At 39.9% G+C, this 25,626-nt stretch overlaps 1 protein-coding gene across 26 annotated transcripts in view; it reads right to left on the minus strand.

The window, feature by feature from the left end:
* Positions 1–25,626, minus strand: part of SEL1L2 (SEL1L2 adaptor subunit of SYVN1 ubiquitin ligase) — a 149,088-nt gene that overhangs the window by 121,216 nt on the left and 2,246 nt on the right. For 6 of the 26 annotated variants that reach the window (XM_054256898.2, XM_035302855.3, XM_035302840.3 and 3 more), the window contains exon 1: positions 22,859–23,023. The exons of 15 other annotated variants lie outside the window; for them this stretch is intronic. Coding sequence is in view for 3 of the 11 variants with exons in the window: in XM_035302855.3 (XP_035158746.1) it covers positions 22,859–22,916 (58 nt within the window). In the remaining 8 variants the exon portion in view is untranslated. Of the gene's footprint in view, positions 1–6,998; positions 7,081–22,858; positions 23,024–25,626 lie in introns of those variants that run through there. 5 more of the 26 variants (XM_054256897.2, XM_054256895.2, XM_054256896.2 and 2 more) reach the window with 2 other exon arrangements.

A 25,626-nucleotide genomic window follows, 5' to 3' on the forward strand; every position in this document is an offset into this window, starting at 1 on the left:
TTAATGTGGAAAAGGTCTCTTACTAGACTTCTCAACTTGGATGGGTCTTGAGTATTGGACTCTATCCTCTTTGTGTGGCCATTAAAACCAAAGTCTACTCTTGTCTAGCATAGGGGCAAAAGCTGCTTTCACGTTCAGGTTGGGACAAGGATGGGGCAAGTCCTGGCCTTGCTCAGGGGCACTGTGCTTACTTCTCTAGAGTCTAGATTTTCTCTAGGTTTTTGTGTTTGTTTGTTTGTTGTTTGGGACAGAGTCTCACTCTGTCACCAGGCACGGGGCTGGAGTGCAGTGGCACAATCTCGGCTCACTGCAACCTCCGCCTCCTGGGTTCAAGCAATTCTCCTGCCTCAGCCTCCCGTGCAGTTGGAACTACAGGCGCGTGCCACCACACCCAGCTAAATTTTTTTTGGTATTTTTTAGTAGAGACGGGGTTTCAACATGTTGGCATGGATGGTCTCGATCTCTTGATCTCGTGATCTGCCCGCCTCGGCTTCCCAAAGTGCTGGGATTACAGGCGTGAGCCACCACGCCTGACCTTCTCTAGGTTTTTTTTTTTTATCTTGTAGTTCATTGCCTTCTCAACTTTTTGATGCATTTAAGAAGTTTTCAGTGGGAGGGTTTTTAGTGGGAAGTTTTCAGTGTATTTCAGTGGGAGGGTTGGTCCTATAACCTAGCAACCTAGACTTTTATAAGTCTTGCCCTTTCTTTTTTTTTTTTTTTTTTTAATTTTTTATTGGATTATAGGTTTTGGGGTACATGAGCAGAGCATGCAAGACAGTTGCGTAGGTACACACATGGCAGTGTGCTTTGCTTTTCTTCTCCTCTTCACCCACATTTGGCATTTCTCCCCAGGCTATCCCTCCCCACCTCCCCCTCCCACTGGCCCTCCCCTTTTCCCCCCAATAGACTCCAGTGTTTAGTACTCCCCTTTCTGTGTCCATGTGTTCTCATTTTTCATCACCCACCTATGAGTGAGAATATGCGGTGTTTCATTTTCTGTTCTTGTGTCAGTTTGCTGAGGATGATGTTCTCCAGATTCATCCATGTCCCTACAAACGACACGAACTCATCATTTCTGATTGCTGCATAATATTCCATGGTGTATATGTGCCACATTTTTCCAATCCAGTCTATTATCAATGGGCATTTGGGTTGATTCCAGGTCTTTGCTATTGTAAACAGTGCTGCAATGAACATTCGTGTACATGTGTCCTTATAGTAGAACGATTTATAGTTTTTTGGATATATACCCAGTAATGGGATTGCTGGGTCAAATGGAATTTCTATTTCTAAGGCCTTGAGGAATCGCCACACTGTCTTCCACAGTGGTTGAACTAATTTACACTCCCACCAACAGTGTAAAAGTGTTCCTTTTTCTCCACATCCTCTCCAGCATCTGTTGTCTCCAGATTTTTTAATGATCGCCATTCTAACTGGCGTGAGATGGTATCTCAATGTGGTTTTGATTTGCATCTCTCTGATGACCAGTGACGATGAGCATTTTTTCATATGACTGTTGGCCTCATATATGTCTTCTTTCGTAAAGTATCTGTTCATATCCTTTGCCCACTTTTGAATGGGCTTGTTTGTTTTTTTCCTGTAAATCTGTTTGAGTTCTTTGTAAATTCTGGATATCAGCCCTTTGTCAGATGGGTAGACTGCGAAAATTTTTTCCCATTCTGTTGGTTGCCGATCCACTCTAGTGACTGTTTCTTTTGCCGTGCAGAAGCTGTGGAGTTTCATTAGGTCCCATTTGTCTATTTTGGCTTTTGTTGCCAATGCTTTTGGTGTTTTGTTCATGAAGTCCTTGCCTACTCCTATGTCCTGGATAGTTTTGCCTAGATTTCCTTCTAGGGTTTTTATGGTGCCAGGTGTTATGTTCAAGTCTTTAATCCATCTATAGTTAATTTTAGTGTAAGGTGTCAGGAAGGGGTCCAGTTTCTGCTTTCTTCACATGGCTAGCCAGTTTTCCCAACACCATTTGTTAAACATGGAATCCTTGCCCCATTGCTTGTTTTTGTCAGGTTTATCAAAGATTGTATAGTTGTATGTATGTTGTGTTGCCTCCGGTGCCTGTTTTGTTCCATTGGTCTATATCTCTGTTTTGGTACCAGTACCATGCTGTTTTGATTACTGTAGCCTTGTAGTATAGTTTGAAATCCGGTAGTGTGATGCCCCCCGCTGTGTTCTTTTTGCTTAGAATTGACTTGGCTATGCGGGCTCTCTTTTGGTTCCATATGAAGTTCATGGTGGTTTTTTCCAGTTCTGTGAAGAAAGTCAATGGTAGCTTGATGGGGATAGCGTTGATTCTGTAAATTACTTTGGGCAGTATAGCCATTTTCACGATATTAATTCTTCCTAACCATGAACATGGAATGTTTCTCCATCTGTTTGTGTCCTCTCTGATTTCGTTGAGCAGTGGTTTGTAGCTCTCCTTGAAGAGGTCCCTTATGTTCCTTGTGAGTTGTATTCCAAGGTATTTTATTCTTTTTGTAGCAATTGCGAATGGCAGTTCGCTCTTGATTTGGCTTTCTTTAAGTCTGTTATTGGTGTAGACGAATGCTTGTGATTTTTGCACATTGATTTTATATCCTGAGACTTTGCTGAAGTTGTTTATCAGTTTCAGGAGTTTTTGGGCTGAGGCAATGGGGTCTTCTAGGTATACTATCATGTCGTCTGCAAATAGAGACAATTTGGCTTCCACCTTTCCTATTTGAATACCCTTTATTTCTTTTTCTTGCCTGATTGCTCTGGCTAGAACTTCCAGTACTATATTGAATAGGAGTGGTGAGAGAGGGCATCCTTGTCTAGTGCCAGATTTCAAAGGGAATGCTTCCAGTTTTTGCCCATTCAGTATGATATTGGCTGTTGGTTTGTCATAAATAGCTTTTATTACTTTGAGATACGTTCCATCGATACCGAGTTTATTGAGGGTTTTTAGCATAAAGGGCTGTTGAATTTTGTCAAATGCCTTCTCTGCGTCAATTGAGATAATCATGTGGTTTTTGTTTTTGGTTCTGTTTATGTGGTGAATTACGTTGATAGACTTGCGTATGTTGAACCAGCCTTGCATCCCCGGGATGAATCCTACTTGATCATGATGAATAAGTTTTTTGATTTGCTGTTGCAGTCGGCTTGCCAATATTTTATTGAAGATTTTTGCATCTATGTTTATCATGGATATTGGCCTGAAGTTTTCTTTTCTCGTTGGGTCTCTGCCGGGATTTGGTATCAGGATGATGTTGGTCTCATAAAATGATTTGGGAAGGATTCCCTCTTTTTGGATTGTTTGAAATAGTTTTAGAAGGAATGGTACCAGCTCCTCCTTGTGTGTCTGGTAGAATTCGGCTGTGAACCCGTCTGGACCTGGGCTTTTTTTGTGTGGTAGGCTCTTAATTGCTGCCTCAACTTCAGACCTTGTTATTGGTCTATTCATAGTTTCAGCTTCCTCCTGGTTTAGGCTTGGGAGGACACAGGAGTCCAGGAATTTATCCATTTCTTCCAGGTTTACTAGTTTATGTGCATATAGTTGTTTGTAATATTCTCTGATGATGGTTTGAATTTCTGTGGAATCTATGGTGATTTCCCCTTTATCATTTTTTATTGCATCTATTTGGTTGTTCTCTCTCTTTTTTTTAATCAATCTGGCTAGTGGTCTGTCTATTTTGTTGATCTTTTCAAAAAACCAGCTCTTGGATTTATTGATTTTTTGAAGGGTTTTTCGTGTCTCAATCTCCTTCAGCTCAGCTCTGATCTTAGTAATTTCTTGTCTTCTTCTGGGTTTTGAGTTTTTTTGATCTTGCTCCTCTAGCTCTTTCAATTTTGATGATAGGGTGTCAATTTTGGATCTCTCCATTCTCCTCATATGGGCACTTATTGCTATATACTTTCCTCTAGAGACTGCTTTCAATGTGTCCCAGAGGTTCTGGCATGTTGTGTCTTCGTTCTCATTGGTTTCGAAGAACTTCTTTATTTCTGCTTTCATTTCGTTGTTTACCCAGTCAACATTCAAGAGCCAGTTGTTCAGTTTCCATGAAGCTGTGTGTTTCTGGGTCAGTTTCTGAATTCTGAGTTCTAACTTGATTGCACTATGGTCTGAGAGGCTGTTTGTTATGATTTCAGTTGTTTTGCATTTGTTGAGCAGTGCTTTACTTCCAATTATGTGGTCAATTTTAGAGTAGGTGTGATGTGGTGCTGAGAAGAATGTGTATTCTGTGGATTTGGGGTGGAGAGTTCTGTAAATGTCCACCAGGTTTGCTTGCTCCAGGTCTGAGTTCAAGCCCTGGGTATCCTTGTTGATTTTCTGTCTGGTTGATCTGTCTAGTATTGACAGTGGAGTGTTAAAGTCTCCCACTATTATTGTGTGGGAGTCTAAGTCCTTTTGTAAGTCATTAAGAACTTGCCTTATGTATCTGGGTGCTCCTGTGTTGGGTCCATATATGTTTAGGATCGTTAGCTCTTCTTGTTGTATCGATCCTTTTACCATTATGTAATGGCCTTCTTTGTCTCTTTTGATCTTTGTTACTTTAAAGTCTATTTTATCAGAGATGAGAATTGCAACTCCTGCTTTTTTTTGCTTTCCATTAGCTTGGTAAATCTTCCTCCATCCCTTTATTTTGAGCCTTTGTGTATCCTTGCATGTGAGATGGGTTTCCTGTATACAGCACACTGATGGGTTTTGGATTTTTATCCAATTTGCCAGTCTGTGTCTTTTGATTGGTGCATTTAGTCCATTTACATTTAGGGTTAATATTGTTATGTGTGAATTTGATACTGCCATTTTGATGCTAAGTGGCTGTTTTGCCTGTTAGTTGTTGTAGATTCTTCATTATGTTGAAGCTCTTTAGCATTCAGTGTGATTTTGGAATGGCTGGTACTGGTTGATCCTTTCTATGTGTAGTGCCTCTTTTAGGAGCTCTTGTAAAGCAGGCCTGGTGGTGACAAAATCTCTGAGTACTTGCTTGTTCGCGAAGGATTTTATTCTTCCTTCACTTCTGAAGCTCAGTTTGGCTGGATATGAAATTCTGGGTTGAAAGTTCTTTGCTTTAAGAATGTTGAATATTGGCCCCCACTCTCTTCTGGCTTGTAGTGTTTATGCCGAGAGATCTGCTGTGAGTCTGATGGTCTTCCCTTTGTGGGTGACCCGACCTTTCTCTCTGGCTGCCCTTAGTATTCTCTCCTTTATTTCAACCCTGTTGAATCTGACGATTATGTGCCTTGGGGTTGCTCTTCTTGCGGAATATCTTTGTGGTGTTCTCTGTATTTCCTGCAATTGAGTGTTGGCCTGTCTTGCTAGGTGGGGGAAATTTTCCTGGATGATGTCCTGAAGAGTATTTTCCAGCTTGGATTCATTCTCTTCGTCCCCTTCTGGTACACCTATCAAATGTAGGTTAGGTCTTTTCACATAGTCCCACATTTCTTGGAGACTTTGTTCATTCCTTTTTGCGCTTTTTTCTCTGATCTTGGTTTCTCGTTTTATTTCATTGAGTTGGTCTTCGACTTCAGATATTCTTTCTTCTGCTTGGTCAATTCGGCTATTGAAACTTGTGTTTGCTTCGCGAAGTTCTCGTATTGTGTTTTTCAGCTCCTTTAATTCATTCATATTCCTCTCTAAGGTATCCATTCTTGTTATCATTTCCTCGAATCTTTTTACAAATCTTTTTTCAAGGTTCTTAGTTTCTTTGCATTGATTTAATACATGATCTTTTAGCTCACAAAAGTTTCTCATTATCCATCTTCTGAAGTCTAATTCCGTCATTTCGTCACAGTCATTCTCTGTCCAGCTTTGCTCCCTTGCTGGTGAGGAGTTTTGGTCCTTTCTAGGAGGCGAGGTGTTCTGGTTTCGGGTGTTTTCTTCCTTTTTGCGCTGGTTTCTTCCCATCTTTGTGGATTTGTCCACTGGTCGTCTGCGTAGTTGCTGACTTTTCGTTTGGGTCTCTGAGTGGACACCCAGAATGTTGATGATGAAGTATTTCTGTTGCTTTGTTTTCCTTCTACCAGTCTAGCCCCTTCGCTGTACGACTGCTGAGGTCCGCTCCAGACCCTGCTTGTCTGGGGTGCACCTCTAGCAGCTGTGGCACAGCGAGGGATGCTACCAGTTTCTTTTTCTGCTCTCTTTGTCCCAGGATGATGCCTGCCTAATGTCAGTCTTTTGGATATAGAGGGGTCAGGGAGCTGCTTGAGGAGACAGTTTGTACTTTATAGGGGTTTAATTGCTGAGCTGTGCACTCTGTTGTTCATTCAGGGCTGTTAGGCTACTATGTTTGATTCTGCTGCAACAGAGCTCATTAAAAAACCCCCTTTTTTTTTTTTTTTTTTTTTCCTCAAATGCTCTGTGTTGAGGGGTTTGGGCTTTATTTTTGGATGTCCGATCAGGTGTCCTGCCCAGCTAGAAGGCAGACTAGCCACTGTTTGGCTGCCGAGGCTCCGCCCTGCTGTTGTGTGATTCGTGCTGTTCCTGCCGGCTCTGCTGTGGTCTCCGCCACGCCCTGCAGCGGAGTCTCTTCCTTGTAGCGTGTTGCCTCAGCAATGGCAGGCTGCGTCAGCAATGGGCGTGTATCTCCGTTGGGGCGGGTTGCCTCGGCAACGGCTGGCTGCGTCAGCAGTGGGCGTGTATCTCAGTTGGGGCGGGTTGCCTCGGTATGGTGGACGCCCCTCCCCCACAGAGCGTCTCGAACCGTCTGCTCGGGATAGTTTGAAATCGCGGTTTTGTTCGTCCCACTGGGTATCCCAATTCCTGCAATCTCCTGGGCTGGGCTACTGTCCAAGTCTCATTCAGTCTCAAGTCCAGCCCTCTCAAGTCTCAGGTTGCCGGTTCAACAGGGCACCCGGACAAGCGCGCCCTGTGGGGCTTGCTGGGTAGGGCTGGCCGCCGTCGCCCTGGCTGCCGGCTTCGCCAGGCAGACCTACTGCCTGGCGTCCCGTGTCTTTTTTATACTTGGGAGTTTCCCCGTTCTGTGGGCAACAAAGATCAGTCTGGAAATGCCGCTCTGACTCACCGTTTGCAGATTCAACGAGAAGAGCTCCAATCCTGGGTTGTTCTCACAGCGCCATCTTGAGTCCTCCCAAGTCTTGCCCTTTCTTCTCCATATGGTGGTAGTGGCAGTTGGGAGGGGAACAGGGGTCAGAACTGCTAGGCTGCTCCTACTGCTTTATTTTCCTCCTCTCCCCTCCCCACCCCACCCCTCCTTGCTTTTCTTCTCTTTTCCTTTCCTTTTCTCTTTTACAGAGTCCCACTCTGTCACCCAGGCTGGATCTTAGCTCACTGCAACCTCCACCTCCTGCATTCAAAAGATTCTTGTGCCTCAGTCTCCAAGAAGCTGACATTACAGGTACCCACCACCATGCCTGGCTAATATTTGTATTTTTACAGTGTCTCACCATGTTGGCCAGACTCCCAACCTCAGGTGATCCCCCCGCCTCGGCCTCCTGAAGTGCTGGGATTATCGGCATGAGCCACTGCCCCAGGGTTCCTTCCTTTTTTTTCCCTGAACCTACTCATACCATCTTTCCTAGTGGTATTCTCTTTTGCACATTTTGGCAAAAGTTTTCCCTTTCAGTTCAATTCCGCCTATCGTTTTGTCTTTTGGGATTTCCTGATGATTTCTTTTTCATCAGAGGGACTCCTGCTTGTTTCCAGAATTAATGAGTTTTTGTTTTTTTCTCTCCAAATCTCTGAATCATGGAAGCTGCAGGGTATAAATCACTTTATCCAATCTCAGAATATTCTCTTCAATCCCAGCATTATAATCTTGGTTCCAAGTCTGTGGGGACGGGCTTAAAGAAGTCTTAAGAACCAGTTTTTCTGCCTACCATGTTTCATTGCCTGATAAATGATATGAATAAGATTAGATGACTATAGTAAATAAATGGAAGAATCAAGTAAAATTAGAAAATCTACAAAAAACTGATAAAATGTCACTGTTGGAGTTTATGTAATAATCATACTGCCAAAACAACTGGTTGAAAAGCAAATAGCTCAATCAATCACCTGGCTGTTTGTTCTATATGAAAGCAAACATATGTACATTACATTTTAAAATATTTGGATGATTGATTGAATTTTTAATTTTTAATTGGGCTGTTTGATAGTATGTACAAACAGCCTGAAGCAAGTAAATATGATTGTGAGGAAAATACCCAGCATGGTCCTTTGGAGAATTCCGACTTAGAATAACAGAGGTAATATGGAGTAAAAACCTTTGATTCCCACCAGAGAATACAGGTCTTACTAAATTCTGTTCTTCAGAGTTTTAAAAATCTATAAATTTAGAATAATAAAAACATTTGAATGACCTACAGGTTTTGAGAATGTATTTTACAAATTTTAGCATTATATGGATGTTAATTACTATTTAATTTTACAAGTGCTTTTGAGCATCTACTAAATGTCAAGTTCTGCAATGAACTAGAGGAGATCTAAAAGGCAAGTAAAACACAATCTCTTTATTCATATAGTTAGCAATCTGCTAAGAGAGTTAAAAACTAACTCAATTAAGAGACTTTGATGCATAGGACAATAAAGACACAATGTGCTATGAGGAAGGGGTTGGGAAAGTTTTGTTTTGTTTTTCGTTTATAGAGACAGGGTCTTACTGTGTTGCCAAGGCTAATCTTTAACTCCTGAGCTCAAGAGATCCTCAGCCCCCAAAGTCCCAAACTGCTGAGATTACAGGCATGAGCCACAAAGGCTTTTGTTTGTTTTTTTTAAAGAGGAAGTAGAACTTGAGATAGACCTGAAAAGATGAACAAAATACTATGCTTTAGATTCATGGTGGTGATGGGGAAGAAAATCGGATGACAGACCATCCCTGTTGACAGACGGTCTGCAGAACAGATTGAGAAAGACATGGAGGTGTGAGAGTTAGCTAGGTATACTGAATAGCTGATAATAATTTGAATTGGTTGAAATAAAACAAGTGTGTAGCTAATACAAAATAGAAAGAAAGCTAGGATCTAATTACATAGGATTTTGACTACTGGACAAGATGTTAGAACTTTATTCTATATAAAGTGGATGTCTCAGCAGGAGAACATCATGATTAGATTTGGAGTTGAGGAATATTATTTCTGTCAGTAGTGTATGTAGATAAGAGAAAAGCAAGTTAGAAGTGCATTAGTATAGTTAAAAGATACTAAAATGAGATTTTAAATTGAGACAGTGAAAATGCATAGATGGGAAAACCTCTGAGGATGTAGAATTGACAGGAATTAGTAAAAGAATAAGGGAACGAATAAATATGAAGGATTAGGAGATTCTGGTTCTAGATTTAGCTTTGCAGGATAACCTGGGGGAAGCAATTTCACCATGGTGGGCCTCAGTCTTATCTACAAAAGCACTTAATTAAATGTTGCTTAGGGGATTAGAACTGTATGATCACGCAATTTGGAGTACTTGAGAACAATGTTTGCAGGGAAGGATAGTTGACGCCATTAACAAGAAAAAAACACAGGAGGAAGTAACTTTGAGAATAAATGTTGATTTAAGGAATCTGCATAGATTGTTCATGACCATCAAGTAGCTGCACATGCACATCTAGAGATTAGAAGGAGGGCCTGAGATATAAACACATATGTAAAAAGCTGTGGGATTTGGGTGAGAGCAAGAAGCATAGAATAGGAAGAGCAAGAAAGCCAAGCACTGAACCTTGGGCACAACATTCAAAAGGAGAATTAAGGAAGACAAGCCAGTGAAAGAGCCTGAGATGGCTCTACCGAGGGAGAGGGAAAGAGAAGTTGGTGAATAATGTTGCATGGTGCACAGAGGTCTAGGAGAAAGAATAGCAAGTAGCCACTGGATTGGTAATCAATGAGCTGTTGGTGTTCTTTGAGAAAGCGGTTTCAATTGATGGGGGGATAGATCTTGGGTTTCATCAGAAGTGGGTAGAGGGCTACTACTCCAGAGAAAATTCTTGGGTATACACTTTTATATATTCTTGGGTATCCCACTTTGTGGGAGAGACTTATGAACCCTTATATGAAAAAAAAAATGGAGTGGAATTGGGAAGAGTGGACATGTCATGGAGTTCCTCAGTGAAGCTGAGGTAAAGCTGATGCATGAGTATTTATGGGTCTGGCAAGGGGGTCTGTTCTCCTGCCTCTCCCCAGGCCAAGGTCTGTCCTCTCTCCAATAACTGCTATCCTACTGAATAGATCCAAAGAGTAGTAGTAATTGGTTGATATAGAAACCTTTTAGATCTGATACTAAAAATAATAAAACACTGATGAAAGAAATTCAAGGTATCATAAATAAATAAAAAGATATATTCATGGATTGGAAAAATTAATATTGTGAAAATGTCCATATTACCCAAAGTAATCTACAGATTCAATATAATCTCTATGAAAATCCCAAATCATTTTCCTCATACAATGAGGAAAGGACACTATCTTTAACAATTAGTGTTGGGAAAACTGTATGTCCACTTGCAGAAGAATGAAATTGGACCCTTATCTCACAACACATACAAAAATCAGCTCAAAATATACTGAAAACTTAAACACAACAGAGTAGCTCTATTATCAAAAAGACAAAAATTAACAAATGCTGTCAAGGATGCAGAGAAAAGGGAACATTTAAACACTGTTGGTGGAATGTAAATTGGTACAGTCATCATGGAAAGCAGTATAGAGGTTTCCCGAAAAACTGAAAATAGAATTACCATATGAGCCATCAATCCTACTACTATTTATCCAAAGAAAAGGAAATCAGCATATTGAAGAGATACCTAAACTCCCATGTCTATTTCAGCACTATTCACAATAACCAAGATATGAAATTGACTTAAATATTCATCAACAGATAAATGGATTAAAAAATTTGTGTATATATACACAATGAACTTTCATTCTTTATTCAGCCATGAAAAAGAATGAAATTGATGAAAAACAATGAAGTCAGCAGGCGTGATGGCTCACGCCTGTAATCCTAGCACTTCGGGAGGCTGAGGTGGGTGGATCACTTGAGGCCAGGAATTTGAGACCAGCCTGGCCAAAATGGCAAAACCCAGTCTATACTAAGAATACAAAAATTAGCTAGGCGTGATTGTGCACGCCTGTGATTCCAGATACTCAGGAGGCTGGGGCATGAGAATCGCTTGAAGATAGGATGCTGAGATCGGGCAACTGCACTCCAGACTGGGTAACAGAGTGAGACTCAGCCTGAAAAAAATAAATAAATAAAAGAAACAAAAGAAAAAATGCAATCATGTCATTTGTGCAACATGGATTAGCCCACAGGACATAATGCTAAGTGAAATGTCAGGCACAGAAAGACAAATATCACATTTTCTCACTCATGTGGAAGCTGAAAGAATTGAGCTCATATAAATAATAGAATAGAATTGTGGTTATTAGAGAATAAAAGGATAGGAAGAGGGGAGGATAGGGAGAAGTTGGTTAATGTAACAATACAGCTAGATGGGAGAAATAAGTTCTAGTATTCTATGGTACTGTAGGATAAATATGGTTAATAACATATTGCATATTTTGGAAAAGCTAGAAGAGAAGATTTTGAATGTTCACAACACAAAGAAATGATAAATGTTTGAGGTGATGGCTATGTTAATAACTCTGATTTGATTACACATTGTATATATGTACTGAAGTATCACTCTGCATCCCATTAATATGTGCAATGATTATATATCAACTAAAACCAAGAAAAAATATTCATAAGACATACATTCAAGGTTGTACAAAACTATAACTTTATTTTCCTGAAAGTGGCACTTAATCTCTGGGTTAGGCCACATATTGGCACAATGAAAGAAAATTGAACCTAGTTACTTACAAATAAATCCAGTCACTTTGTCATTTCAAACAAATTTAAACAGGCTTAAACATAAGACCAGAAACTCTAAAACTACTAAAAAAGAAATATAGAGGAAAAGCTTCACAACATTGGCCTGGGCAGAGGGCTATAACTGGTAGAGAGTGATTTCTTTTTTGTTTTGTTTTGTTTTTCTGTCATCCAGGCTGGAGTGCAGTGGTGCTATGTCAACTCACTGCAGCCTCTGCCTCCCAGGTTCAAGTGATTCTCCTGCCTCAGCCTTCTGAGTAGCTGGGACTACAGGCATGTGCCACCACGCCCAGTTAATTTTTGTATTTTTAGTAGAGACAGGGTTTCACCATGTTGGCCAGGATGGTCTTGATCTCTTCACTTTGTGATCTGCCCACCTTGGCTTCCCAAAGGGCTGAGATTACAGGCATGAGCCTCTGTGCCTGGCCAGTAGTGATTTCTTAAATATAACCCCAAAAAGCACTAACAACAAAAGCGAAAATAGACAAATAGAATTGCATCAAACTAAAAATCTGCACAAGAAAGAAAACAACAGATTGAACAGACAACTCATGAATTGGGAGAAAATATTTGCAAACCACACATATGATAAAGGACTAATATCTAAAATATATAAGAAATTCAACTTAATAGCAAGAAAACAAATAACTTGATAAAAAATTGTCAAAGGACCTGAACAGACATTTCTAGAAAGAAGACATATAAATGGCCAGCAGATATAGGAGAAAATGTTCAATATCACTAATTACCAGAAAAATGCAAATTAAAATGACAACAAGATACCACCTCATACTTGTCACAAACAAGATGAAAGATGGTAAGTGTTGGTAAGGATGTGGAGAAAAGGGAAATCTTTTTTGAGACAGAGTCTCACTCTGTTGCCCAGGCTGTTGTACAGTTGTGCAGTCTTGGCTCACTGCAACCTCCACCTCCTGGGTTCAAGCAATTCTCCTGCCTAAGCCTCCCAAGTAGGTGGGACTACAGGCACGTGCCATCATATCTGACTAATTTTTTAACTTTTAGTAGAGATGGGGTTTCACTATGTTGGCCAGGCTGGTCTTGAACTCCTGACCTCAGGTTATCTGCCCGCCTTGGCCTCCCAGAGTGCTGGGATTACAGGTGTGAGCCACCACAGCTGGCCAGAGAAAAGGGAAATCTTGTACACTGTGGGTGGGAATGTAAATTGGTACAGCTATTATGTCAAAAAATATAGACAGAGATTCCTCAAAAAAATAAAAAAATAGAATTGGCATATGATCCAGCAATCCCTCTTCTAGGTATATATCCAAAGGATTTGAAATCAGTATGTTGAAGAGATGTCTGCATGCCCATGTTCATTACAGCATTATTTACAATAGTCAAGATACAGAAACAACATAAGTGTCCATCAGTGGATGAATGGACAAAGAAAATGTTGTATATATATACACGATGAAATATTATTCAGCCCTGTAAAGAAGGAAATCATGCTATTTGCTACAATGTGGATTAACCTGGAGTACATTGTGCTAAATGAAATAAGCCAGGAAGAGAGACAAATATTTCCTTATCTCACTTATATGTGGAATCTAAAGAGTCGAAACTCATAGAAATAGAGAGTAGAGGCCGGGCATGGTGGCTCACACCTGTAATCCTAGCACTTTGGGAGGCCTAGGCAGGTGGATCACCTGAGGTCAGGAGTTTGAGAGCAGCCTGGCCAACATGGTGAAACTCTGTCTCTACTAAAAATACAAAATTAGCTGGGCCTGGTGGTGTGCACCTGTAATCTCAGCTATTCGGGAGGCTGAGACAGGAGAATCACTTGAACTTGGGAGGCAGAGGTTGCAGTGAGCCAAGATCATGCCATTGCACTCCAGCCTGGGCAACAAGAGCGAAACTCCATCTCAAAAAAAAAAAAAAAAGAAGAGAAATAGAGAGTAGAATGATTGTTACCAGAGGCTGGGGAGGGTGGTATGGGGGATGGGGAGAGTTTGGTCAGAGTGCAGTTTCAATTAGATAGGAAGAATAAGTTTTAGATGTTGCATAGCAAGGTTACTATAGTTAATAAGGTATTCTGTATTTCAAAATTACTAAAACAGTAGATTTCAAATGTTTTCAGCACAAAAAAATGGTATGTATATGAAGGGATGGATATGTTAATTAGGTTGACTTAATCATTGCATAACATATACATATATCAAAACATCACATTGTGCCCTATAAATATGCAATTAATATTTGTCAATGAAAAATAAACTACAAAATTAGAAACCATTCAGATAAATCTAAGATATGAAGATGTGAAAAAGCCTTATAACTTTCAGGAAACTCACAAAAGAGAAATGTGCTTTTTTACTGATTCCTCACATAACACAGTTATCAAACTTCTCTCTTGCAGTCATCAATCCTATCATAACACCTGCTCTCTCCTGCTTCTTTTCAAAGAAAATGTTGTATATATATACACGATACAAGCAGATACTTGCAGTTTATCTTTTCCCTGGTTAAAGGTACAATATAAAAGAACCTAATGAAATCAAAGGTAATTTAGAAATCCCTGATTCCATAGGTTATTCAAAATAGCACTGGTAGAAACAAGATTTCTGAGGCAGTAGGATATTGCCTGCTTGTACTGCTTAGGCTCAGCTTCCTCTGCAACATGGCCAAGGCTTGGTCTTTATGTGCCCTCTTTCTGGACCAGACAGGGACCTAGACATGATTGTGAGGCAACTGCTTTCTGGCTTCTGATTAGTGTGAGATTGTTGAGCTACATGTCCTTTTGAACTGGGATAGAGAGCTACTGGTAGGTGAGTGTCAGAGAGAGAGTTGTTGTTTTGCTTTGCTTTTCTAATCACAGAAGTGTATGATAGAAGTTATTACTAGAAAGACGGTTGGTTGCAGTGGCTTACTCCTGTAATCCCAGCACTTTGGAAGGCGGAGGTGGGTGGATCACCTGACGTCAGGAGTTCGAGACCAGCCTGGCGAACATGGTGAAACCGAGTCTCTAATAAAAACACAAAAATTAGCCAGGCGTAGTGGCAGGCGACTGTAATCCCAGCTATTTGGGAGGCTGAGGCTGGAGAATGACTTGAACCCGGGAGGCAGAGGTTGCAGTGAGCCGAGATTTCGCCACTGCACTCTAGCCGGGGTGACAGAGTGAGACTCCGTCTCAAAAAAAAAAAAAAAAAAAGCAGTCTAACTAGAAAGAAGTAGATGGGGCCAGCCATGGTGACTTGGTGGCTCATGCCTTTAATCCCAGCATTTTGGGAGGCTGAGGTAGGAGGATTGTTTGAGCCCAGGATTTCGAGACCAGCCTGGACAACATAGCAAGACCTCATCTCTACAAAAAATAGAAAAATTAGACTGGCATGATGGTGGTGCATGCATGTGGTCCCAGCAACTTGGAAGGCTGAGGTGGGAGGAATGCTTGAGCCTGGGAAGTCGAGCCTGCAGTGAGTCATGATTGTGCCACTGCACTCCAGCCCAGGAGACAGCATGAGACTGCCTCAAAAAGAAAAAAAAAAAAGTATATTCCAAGACAGTAGCAAATTCTATCATTGTAAACAAAAAAATTAAAAAAAGAAAAACTGTTTCTAAGAGAGATCTAAATAAATAATTAAGAAAGAAAAGAAATAGATAGAAAACAAAGAAAATAGGTGGGAGAGAGGAAACCTTGGACCCTGGATGATCTAGAGGCAGAACTCCTGGCAATGCCTTTTCTCTGCCTCAGTGATATATTTTACACTACCTTAAAGGAGCAGCTGAGTTGATAGAGTGAAGAGAGAAAAACCACATGATTAGCTTTCCTTCCATTTTTCTAAGCCATATACTTTGGGATAAATGAACTGTTCATTCTTTCCATCATCTTCAACTATTTTATTCTGAGGATTTACCAAAAGAGAAAAACAATCTCAGTAACTTTTCAAGAATTTCCTTAGGTGAATGTAGGGTCAGGGACAATTGCATAGTTATGTCCCCCTCAATAATTTTATATAGGTAAAATCAAAATAAAATGAGTATCAAGTGAAAAAAAAGGCAACACGCAAGTTTGCAAGGTGTATCTGAATGAAAAGGGGTACACCTGTCTGTTTTGCCTTGCGAAATAGGGTAGAGGGGCAGAGAGAGAGAAAAAAGTGAGGTTAAGGGCTAATTTTATGTGTGAATCTTAGGTCTTTTAGCACTAGCTTTTTTTTCTTTTCTTTTTTTTTTGAGATGGAGTGTCGCTCTTATTGCTGAGGCTGGAGTGCAATGGCACAATCTCAGCTCACCGCAACCTCACCGCAACCTCCGCCTTCCAGGTTCAAGTGATTCTCCTGCCTCAGCCTCCTGAGTAGCTGGGGTTATTTATTTACAAGCATGTGCCACCACACCTGGCTAATTTTGTAGTTTTAATAGAAACAGGGTTTTCCCATGTTGGTCAGGCTGCTCTTGAACTCCCGACCTCAGGTGATCTGCCCACGTCAGCCTCCCAAAGTGGTGAGATTACAGGCATGAGCCACCATGCCAAGCCAGCACTAGCTTTTAAAACTAACCGTCTTCTCTCCCACTAACTACTTCCCTGGGTCTCTATAAACCACAGTTAATGAATGATCTAGTGAAAACTAGAGTCTAACCCTGAAAACTTCCACAATCTAGGAAGAACTCTGTATAATCATTATATTTCTATTTTCTCTCTTTATGTTCACTTCTACCAATTGAAATCAGCATCCTTTCTTTTTTCTTTTTTCTTTTTTTTTTTGAGACGGCGTCTCACTCTGTCACCCAGGCTTGAGTGCAGTGGCACGATCTAAGCTCAGTGTAACCTCTGCCTCCTGGGTTCACGTGATTCTCCTGCCTCAGCCTCCTGAGTAACTGAGATTACAGGCGTGTGCCACCACGCCCGGCTAATTTTTGTATTTTTAGTAGACACAAGGTTTTGCCATGTTGGCCAGGCTGGTCTCGAACTCCTGACCTCAAGTGATCCGCCCACCTTAGCTTCCCAAAGTGCTGGGATTACAGGCATGAGCCACTGAGCCTGGCCTTGAAATCAGGTTTCTGTCCATGCTTCTCCACTAAAGCTGTCCTGGAAACATAAAAATTTTCAAGCTATTAAATTTTGTGGTCACTTGCTGACTCTAATTTCCCTGTTCTCGCTGGCATTTGCCATTGCTGGCAGTTCACATGCTCTTAGCACTCTCTCACCTTAGACTTCTGTAATAATATTCTGTCTAGCCTTGATATCCATCAACTCCTCTCAGTTCCCACTGCTGTTGCTACAGTTTAAGTCTTCATTGTTTCTTGTTTGGACTATTCAATAGTCTACTGGTTACACTGTCGCCAGAGTTATATAGTGACATTCAACCCTCTCCTGCCAAAGTCTCTCTCTCTCTCTCTCTTTCTCTTCTCCTCTCCTGCCAAAGTTCTCTCTCTCTCTCTCTCTCTTGCTCTCGCTCTTTCTCTCCCCCTCTCCTGCCAAAGTCTCTCTCTCTCTCTTGCTCTTTCTCTCCCCTTTCCCCCGCTCCCCTCCTCTCTCTTCTTTCTTTTTTGCTAAGGACATTAAATATTTGCTTTTTTTTGCCATTAAATATTGTTTGCTTTTCTTATTGTTTTAATTAATATATAGTAATACACATTTATGGAGCACAGTATGATATTTTGATACATATATACAATGTGTAATGACCAAATCAGGGTAATATTAGTATGTTTCTCAATTCAAAAGTTTGTCATGTTTTTGTGTCTGGAACATTCAAAACCTGCTCTTCCAGCTATTTGAAAATATATGATAAATTGTTGTTAAATACAGTCACCCTATAGCGCTATAGAACCCTAGAACTTATTCCTCATTTGGCCATACTTTTGTATCTGTTTAATGAACTGTTGGATATCCCCTCTCCCCCAACCCTTCCTCACCTCTAGTAGTGCTATTCTACTCTCAAATTCATTTTTCTAAGGCATAATTCTATTCATGTTCTTCAAGAAGTAAACCTGAAATGACTATCCCATTGCTCCCAGGATAAAGCCCAAACTTCATAGCCTGTCACATAAAGTCCCTGTCTACCACTTCAACTTCATAAGTTGCTACTAATATCCTATACCACAGAAAACTGATATACTTATTTATAGACCATGCTCTTTCATTCCTCTGTGTCTTTGTTCCTTTTTTTATGGCCTGAAATGTTCTTGTTCTCCCTTGCCTGCTTGGTGAACACCCACTAGTCTTTCTAGATTTGGTCTACGCCATTTCCTTTACGAAGCCTTTCTGACTACTCCACTCACTGGTAGAACTGACCTCTTCCTCATTCTGTGCCCTACCATACCCTGTAAATGCTTCTGTTTTATTATCTACAACACTTAACAATTTATTCATTTGTTATTTTGGTTTTTCTCTTCAAGACTCTAAGCTGCTCAAGGATAAGTACTGTTCTTAGATATTCTTATCCCAATGCTCCTGGCACATAACTTTTATTAAAGATTTATTTTTTCCCTCTACAATTCAATGGCCTTTAGGATAAACACAAATTTTCACAAACATCCCACAATCACAGAACATTTTTCATTACTCCAAAAAGAAATCCTCCATCCCTTAGTCATCATCTCCCCATTACTGAAAGTAATCGACTTTCAGTCTCTGAGTTTTTGCTTATTTGGGACATTTCATACCTAGGAAGTTGCATGATATGTGGCCATTTGTGTCTACCTTCTTCTTTTTTTTTTTGAGACAGAGTCTCGCTTTGTCGCCAGGCTGGAGTGTAGTGGCACTGTCTCGGCTCACTGCAACCTCCCTTCCCAGGTTCAAGCAATTCTCCTGCCTCACCCTCCCGAGTAGCTGAGACTGCAGGCACCCGCCATCACGCCCGGCTAGTTTTGTATTTTTAGTAGAGACAGTGTTTTATGATGTTGGCCAGGATGGTTTCAATCTCTTGATCTCATGACTTGCCCACCTTGGCCTCCCAAAGTGCTGGGATTCCAGGCATGAGCCACTGCGCTTAGCCCTGTGTCTACCTTGTTTTGCTTGGCATGTATTCAAGGTTATTCATATTGTACTTTGTTTCTTGTTTTTGCTGAGTATTCTATTGTATGGCTAGACAACATTTTATTGATCCATTGATCAGTTGTTGAACACTTGAGGTAATTCTACTTTTTGACTATTGTGAATAATGCTAACATTTATGTATATGTTTTTGTGTGGAAATATGTTTTCAATTTTCTTGGACATAAATCTAGAAATGGAACTATTAGATCATATAGTAACTTTATGTTTAACCTTTTGAGGAATTGCCAGATGGTTTTCCAAAGCATTGCAACATATTAAAAAAAATTTGAGGTGAAATCCATATAACATACAATTGCCCCTTTTTAAAGTGTGCAATTAAGTGATATTTAGTGCACCCACAGTGTTGTACAGCTATCACCTTTCTACAGTTTCAAAACTTCATCATCCCAGAAGTACACTTTGTACCCATTAAGCAGTCACTCCTCATTCTCTCATCTGCCATCCCCTAACCCAGTAATCTGCTTTCCATCTTTATGAATTTGCCTGTTTCAGATATTTCATGAAATAAGAATCATACAGTATGCAGCCTTCTGTCTTACTTCTCTCAAACAGCACAACTGTTTTTGAGGTTCATCCAAGTTGTAACACATATCAGTCCCTCATTCTTTTTTAAGACTGAGTAATATTCCATTCAGTGTATGTATATTCCAATGCATATACCATAATTTGTTTATTTACTTATTTGCTGGTCAATATTTGGATTGCTTCCATCTTTAAACTACAATGAATAATGCTTCTGTACATATTTGTGCACAAATTTCTGTATGAACATTATGTTTTAATTTATCTTGGGTATATACCTAGTAGTGGAATTAATAGGTCACATTGTATAGGTTGCTGCAAAAGTAATTGTGGTTTTCTCCATACTTTTAATGCCCAAACCACATTACTTTTGCACTAACTTAATAAATCTATGTTTCACTTTTTAAGGAACCATCACACTGTTTTCCACAATGAGTATACCATTTTATATTCCCACAAGCAATGTGTGGTTTCTCTTTCTCTACATCCTCGCCAAAATTTAATAATTTCCTGTTTTCTGATTATAGCCATCCTAGTGGGTGTGATGTGATAACTAATTGTGCTTTTCGTTTTCATTTCCCTTATGACCAATGATGTTGCATATCTTTCATGTGGTTGGTCATTTGTTCATCTTCTTTGTAAAAATGTCTATTCAATTCCTTTGTCCACTTTTAAATTGGTTTGGCATTTTGTTGATGAATTGTAAGGTTCTTTGTATAATCTGAATACTGAACTCTCATCAGACATATGAGTTGCAAGATTGTTCTCTCATTCTGTGGGTTGTCGTTTCAGGTTCTTGATGATATCCTTCAGAGCAGAAGAGTTTTTGATTTTGATATCCAGTTTGCTTTTTCCTTTTTTGCTTGTGCTTTTGGTGGCTAGGAAATCATTGCTTAATTCAAAATTAGAAAGATTTATGCCTATGTTTTCTTCTAAGTGTTTTAAAGCTTTAGTTATACGTGTAGGTCTTTTTGATCCATTTTAAATTAATTTGTGTATATGAGGTATGAGGCAGGGGAACAAATTCATTCTTTATGAATCTTTATTTTTAATTTAATTTAATTTTAAAGAAATGAGGTTCTCGCTATGTTGACCAGGCTGGTCTCAAAGTTCTGGCCTTAAGCGATCCTTCTGCCTTGGCCTCCCAAAGTTCTGGGATTACAGATATGAACCATTGTGTCTAGCCTTTAAAAATTGTTTTATTTAATTTTTTTCAAATTCATTTTTTGCATGTGGTTATTCAGTTGTCCCAGCACCATTTGTTGGAGAGATTATCTCCCCCTGCACCTTCCACATGGAGTTTTCATGGCAACTTTGCCAAAAATCAATTGACGATAAGTGCGACAGTTTACTTGTAAAACTCTCAATTCTGTTCCAGCAATCCTATATGTCTATTTTCATGCCAGTACCATACTGTCTTGATTACTATAGCTTTGTAGTAAGTTTTGAAATTGGGAAATGTGAGTCCTCCAACTTCATTCTTCTTTTTCAAGAACATTTTTTTCCATATGGATTTTAAGATCAGTCTGCCAATTTTTGAAAAGAAGTCATCTGGGATTTTTTGATAAAGATTGTGTTGAAGGCTGGGCACAGTGGCTCACACCTGTAATCCCAGCACTTCGGAAGGCCCACACAGGTGGATCACGTGAGGTCAGAAGTTTAAGAGCAGCCTGATCAACAAGGTGAAACCCCATGTCTACTAAAAATAAAAAAAAATTAGCTGGACATGGTGGTGGACACGTGTAATCCCAGCTAGTCGGGAGGCTGAGGCAGGAGAATTGCTTGAACCTGGGAAGCAGAGGTTGCAGTGAGCCAAGATTGAGTCATTGCACTCCAGCCTGGCCAAAAAGAGCAAAACTGCACCTCTAAATAAATAAATAAATAAATAAATCATGTGTTGAATCTATAGATCAATTGGACAGTATTGCCATCTTACCAATATTAAGTTTTCCAATCCATAAACATGGGAAGTCTTTTTATTTTTATTTTTATTATTTTTTTTGAGACAGAGTCTCGCTCTGTTGCCAGGCGCCAGGCTGGAGTGCAGTGGCACAATCTCGGCTCACTGCAACCTCCGCCCCCCAGTTTCAAGCAATTCTCCTGCCTCAGCCTCCCCAGTAGCTGGGAGAAAGTCTTTTTATTTAGTGAGGTCTTCTTTAACTTCTTTAAACAGTTTTTCTGGTTATTAGAGTACCAGTTTTGCCCTATTTTGGTAAAATTTATTCTTAAGTAATTCATTTTTGATATTTATAAAGTTACTTTCTTAATTTCATTTTTGGTTTGCTCAATGCTAATGTGTAGAAATAGAATTGATTTTTGCATATCGATCTTTTATCCTGTAGTGTTGTGGAACTCACTTACTAGTTCTAATAGTTTTGTAGTTGATTCCATAGGATTTTCTATATATTAGATCATGTCATCTGTGAATACAGATTTTACTTCTTTCTTTCCAAGCTTGATGCCTGGAAAGAAATAATTAAAATGATCTGTATTCACAGATGACATGATACTTGTGCTTCTTGTGTAACTACCATGGCTAGAACTTCTAGAACAATGTTTAATAGAAATGGCAAAATGGACATCCTTGTCTTATTCCTGATGTTAGGAGTAAAGCATCCAGTCTTTCACCATTAAATATAGTAGCTTTTGGTTTTTTGATATCTTGTATTAGGGTAATAAAGTTTCCTTCTATTCTTAGTTTGTCACATGTTTTTATCACAAAGGGTGTTGAATTTTGTCAAATGCTTTTACTGGATTAGAATGACCATGTGATCTTCGTCTTTTATTACATTGATGTGATTGGGTCATATTAATTTATGGATGGTAAACCAATTTTACATTTCTGGGATAAATCCAAATATTTTTTCTTTTTCTTTGACAGGGAATTGAACCTGGGCCATGGCAGTGAGAATGCCGAATTCTAACCACTAGACAACCAGGGACCAAAGAATGGTTGTCTAGTGGTTAGATCTAGCATACACAACTATGAAATTATCATGAGCACATTATGATATCAGGATTGGGTAAGAAGTAACTAAAAAAAATGGCCAAAGAAACAAGATTGGAAAATAACTTCCATTTTCAGATAGTAAGTATTTAGGAAACATTGAAACTTTGAAATTGTTATTGTGTAAATATTTTAAAAGAACATTTATAGATCTTTCACACTCTTTGAATTCCATATTTTTCCTTTAAAGTCTTGGAACTAGACCTTCATAATATTCTAGATTTAATAACACTTAACAACTCATCCTAAATATCCCTGCTTTATAACAATTACTGTAGTGCTTTTCTCAGAGATTTGTTCTGTCCCCATTCCCCCAACCCTTCCTATGCATTGTCCCAAGCGAGAGTATCGTTACCATCTATTCTTCTTACTGGATGTTTTAAAGTACTTGTACAAAAATGGTGTCAGGGATATAGTAAAGTTACTTCTAATCTTTTAATTGGCTTCTGTCCTTATTGCTGCTTGAGCAAAGAGAAAAGACCCTCATAAAAAACTGTAAGGACAAAAGACTTACTTTTAATTGTGGCCCCAAGAATTATCAATATCCCTATTAACAGAGACAAGGGCTTCATCTTCTCTCAAGCAGCTCCTCTTTACTGTAGCACAGGCAGAAACTAGGTGATTGGCCCAAGAGCTCCTCTTCTCAGGGCTGTGGAGGGGCAGGAGTCAGTTGCTAAGCAACCATTTCCTTACTCTTGGGCCAATGGGCTGCCAGGGAATTCCTTTCAAGCTGGAATGAAGGCAGCTGCTGGAGAATGTAGGCTGTGGGAATGATCCACTGCTATTCCTCTGGCTGAAGACAAGGGGTAGGCTAGAATAAGTAGGGGTGACTCTCTAATATGAAACGAAGGGACCAGAAATCCAACTTGTATGTGTCCACATATTCGACTTTGTTCAGAGGTGCTGGAAGTTATTATTTTTATGTTGCCTCTAGAGATATGAACTACATTTATGTAAAAACACAATTAAGTACCTGAACTGATCTGACATCATCCTTTAAGCTGACATCTCTAGGCTATGGTGGACAAGAAACAATGGGCCAACTCTGCTTTGTTCCCAATCTGGATGAAAACCTTTATCCTATTTTTAAGTTAGAAACTGCTGAGAATTTACTGGAACAAAGGCAAACAAAGACTGTTTAAAAATGCCTTTATATACCTCAACATAGTACAGACATTTCACAAGTGGATACCTTTAAAGCTACAATAAACCAAAATGAATATTTAGGGAAAACATACAAATATTAAAAATATCCAATGCACAGAGCTAGTTGAGAAATTACGCCTACAAAAAGTATCCAACTTTTAAAGCATGTCCAGGTAATTACTTCAGAAATAGACATTTTATTGTCTTGAATTTACAATTTTACTTTTTTTATTAGTTTCCCGTTGCTGTGGTAAAACATTACCACAAACTTCATGGGTTAAAACAACAGAAATTTATTCTCTCATAGCTCTAGAGACAAGAATTCCAAAATGATTCTTACAGGGCTAAAATCAAAGACAGGGCTAGCTCCTTTTGGAGGCTCCAGGGAAGAATTCATTCTTGGCCTGGAAATGTTCAGCTTCTAAGTGGCTGCCAGCATTCCTTGATTTGTGGCCACATCATTTCAGTCTCTGCTAAGTTATCACTTGCCTTCTGTAGTTTAGTCTCCTTTTGTCCTCCTCTTATAAAGATACTTGTGATTACATTTAGGACCCACCAACATGATTTGGGACAATCTCTTTCTCTCTCAAGATCCTTAATGTCTGCCAGGCATGGCAGCTCACGCCTGTAATCCCAGCTCTTTGGGAGCCTGAGGCAGGTGGATCACTTGAGGCCAGTAGTTGGAGACCAGGCTGGCCAACACGGCAAAACCCTGTCTCTACTAAAAACGCAAAAATTAGCCAGCTGTGGTATTGGGCGCCTGTAGCCCCAGCTACTTAGGAGGCTGAGGCATGAGAAGAGCTTGAATCCTGGGGACGGGGGCCTGGCGGGTGGAGGTTGCAGTGAGCAGAGATTACACCACTGCACTCCAGCCTGAGCGACAGAATGAGACTCCATCTCAAAACAACAACAAACCCAAACTGCTTTATAGGAAAATCAATGATCAATGAAGGCATAAAAGAGGAAACAGGACAAAGGGCAGGTGGGTCAGAGTCAGGGAAGGCTTTGCTAGGGAGTGATGTTTAAGCTGTAATATGAAGAATGAGAGTGGGTCAACTAAATAAATCATGTCCCAAGTGTTGCAACAAACACGTTGAAAGGTTATGTGGTGTTCCAGAACATGAAACGCTCTATGGTTTGGTATGGCTGGAACCAGAGACTGGGGAACAGGGGTGGCAGTGGAGCATAGTATAAAATAAGGCTGGATTAGTAGGTGATAGTCACTCCATTCTTAATAATTTAATTGTTATAAAAAGACTGTATTAGTCAGCATAGGCTACTACAACAAAATAATATAGACTGGGTGACTTTACACAGCAGAAGCTAATTTTCTCACTGTTCTGATGGCTAGAAATCTGAGACCAGGGTTCTGGTGAGGGCCTTCTTCTTGCTTGCAGATGGCTACCTTCTTGCTGTGTCTTCACATGGCAGGGAAAGGGGATGGGGGGAGAGGGTGCAAGAGATCTCCTTCTTCTTATAAGGCCTCAGTCCTGTTAGCCTCATTCACTCTTATGACTTGATTTAACCTTAATTACTTCCTAAGACCTTATCTCCAGATTGAGTCACATTGGACATTAGGGGTTCAACGTACAAATTTTGGAGGCACATATCAGTCCATAGCACAGACCACCAGAAAGTCATTGAATGACTTACAGAAGTGAGAAGATGTGATCACTCATGACAAGATATCCCTAGATGCAGTGTAGACAATGGACAGAAGAGTACAAAGGTGCAAAAGTGGCATGAATGCCACTTAGGAAGTCTTTGCAATAGTCCAGTTAAATTCAGACTGAGTTTACTGCAATGCTATTGTAAAGTAGAGTGATTCCAGACTTATACAGACTACTCAATAAAATTGTGTGGGTATGGCAACCCATTCCATCTGAGAGTGAAGTTACAAGAGGTATTAGGGATGGTGCTTAAGTTTCTAGATTTTTCAACTAAATGGGTAATGGAGCCATTCAAAGAGATAGGGAAAACTGGGAGAAGGAGCATGAGTTCAGTTTCGTACAAGGCACATTTCAGGTACTTTAGGGATGTTAAATATTTAACCCTTTTGAATGATAATGGTATTTTGTCAGAGTCATTAATACTAAATGCTGGAACAAATGCCCTCTGCATACTGTTTTTGAGACA

This window comes from Callithrix jacchus, chromosome 5, assembly GCF_049354715.1.
Source record: "Callithrix jacchus isolate 240 chromosome 5, calJac240_pri, whole genome shotgun sequence".
NCBI lineage: Eukaryota > Metazoa > Chordata > Mammalia > Primates > Cebidae > Callithrix > Callithrix jacchus.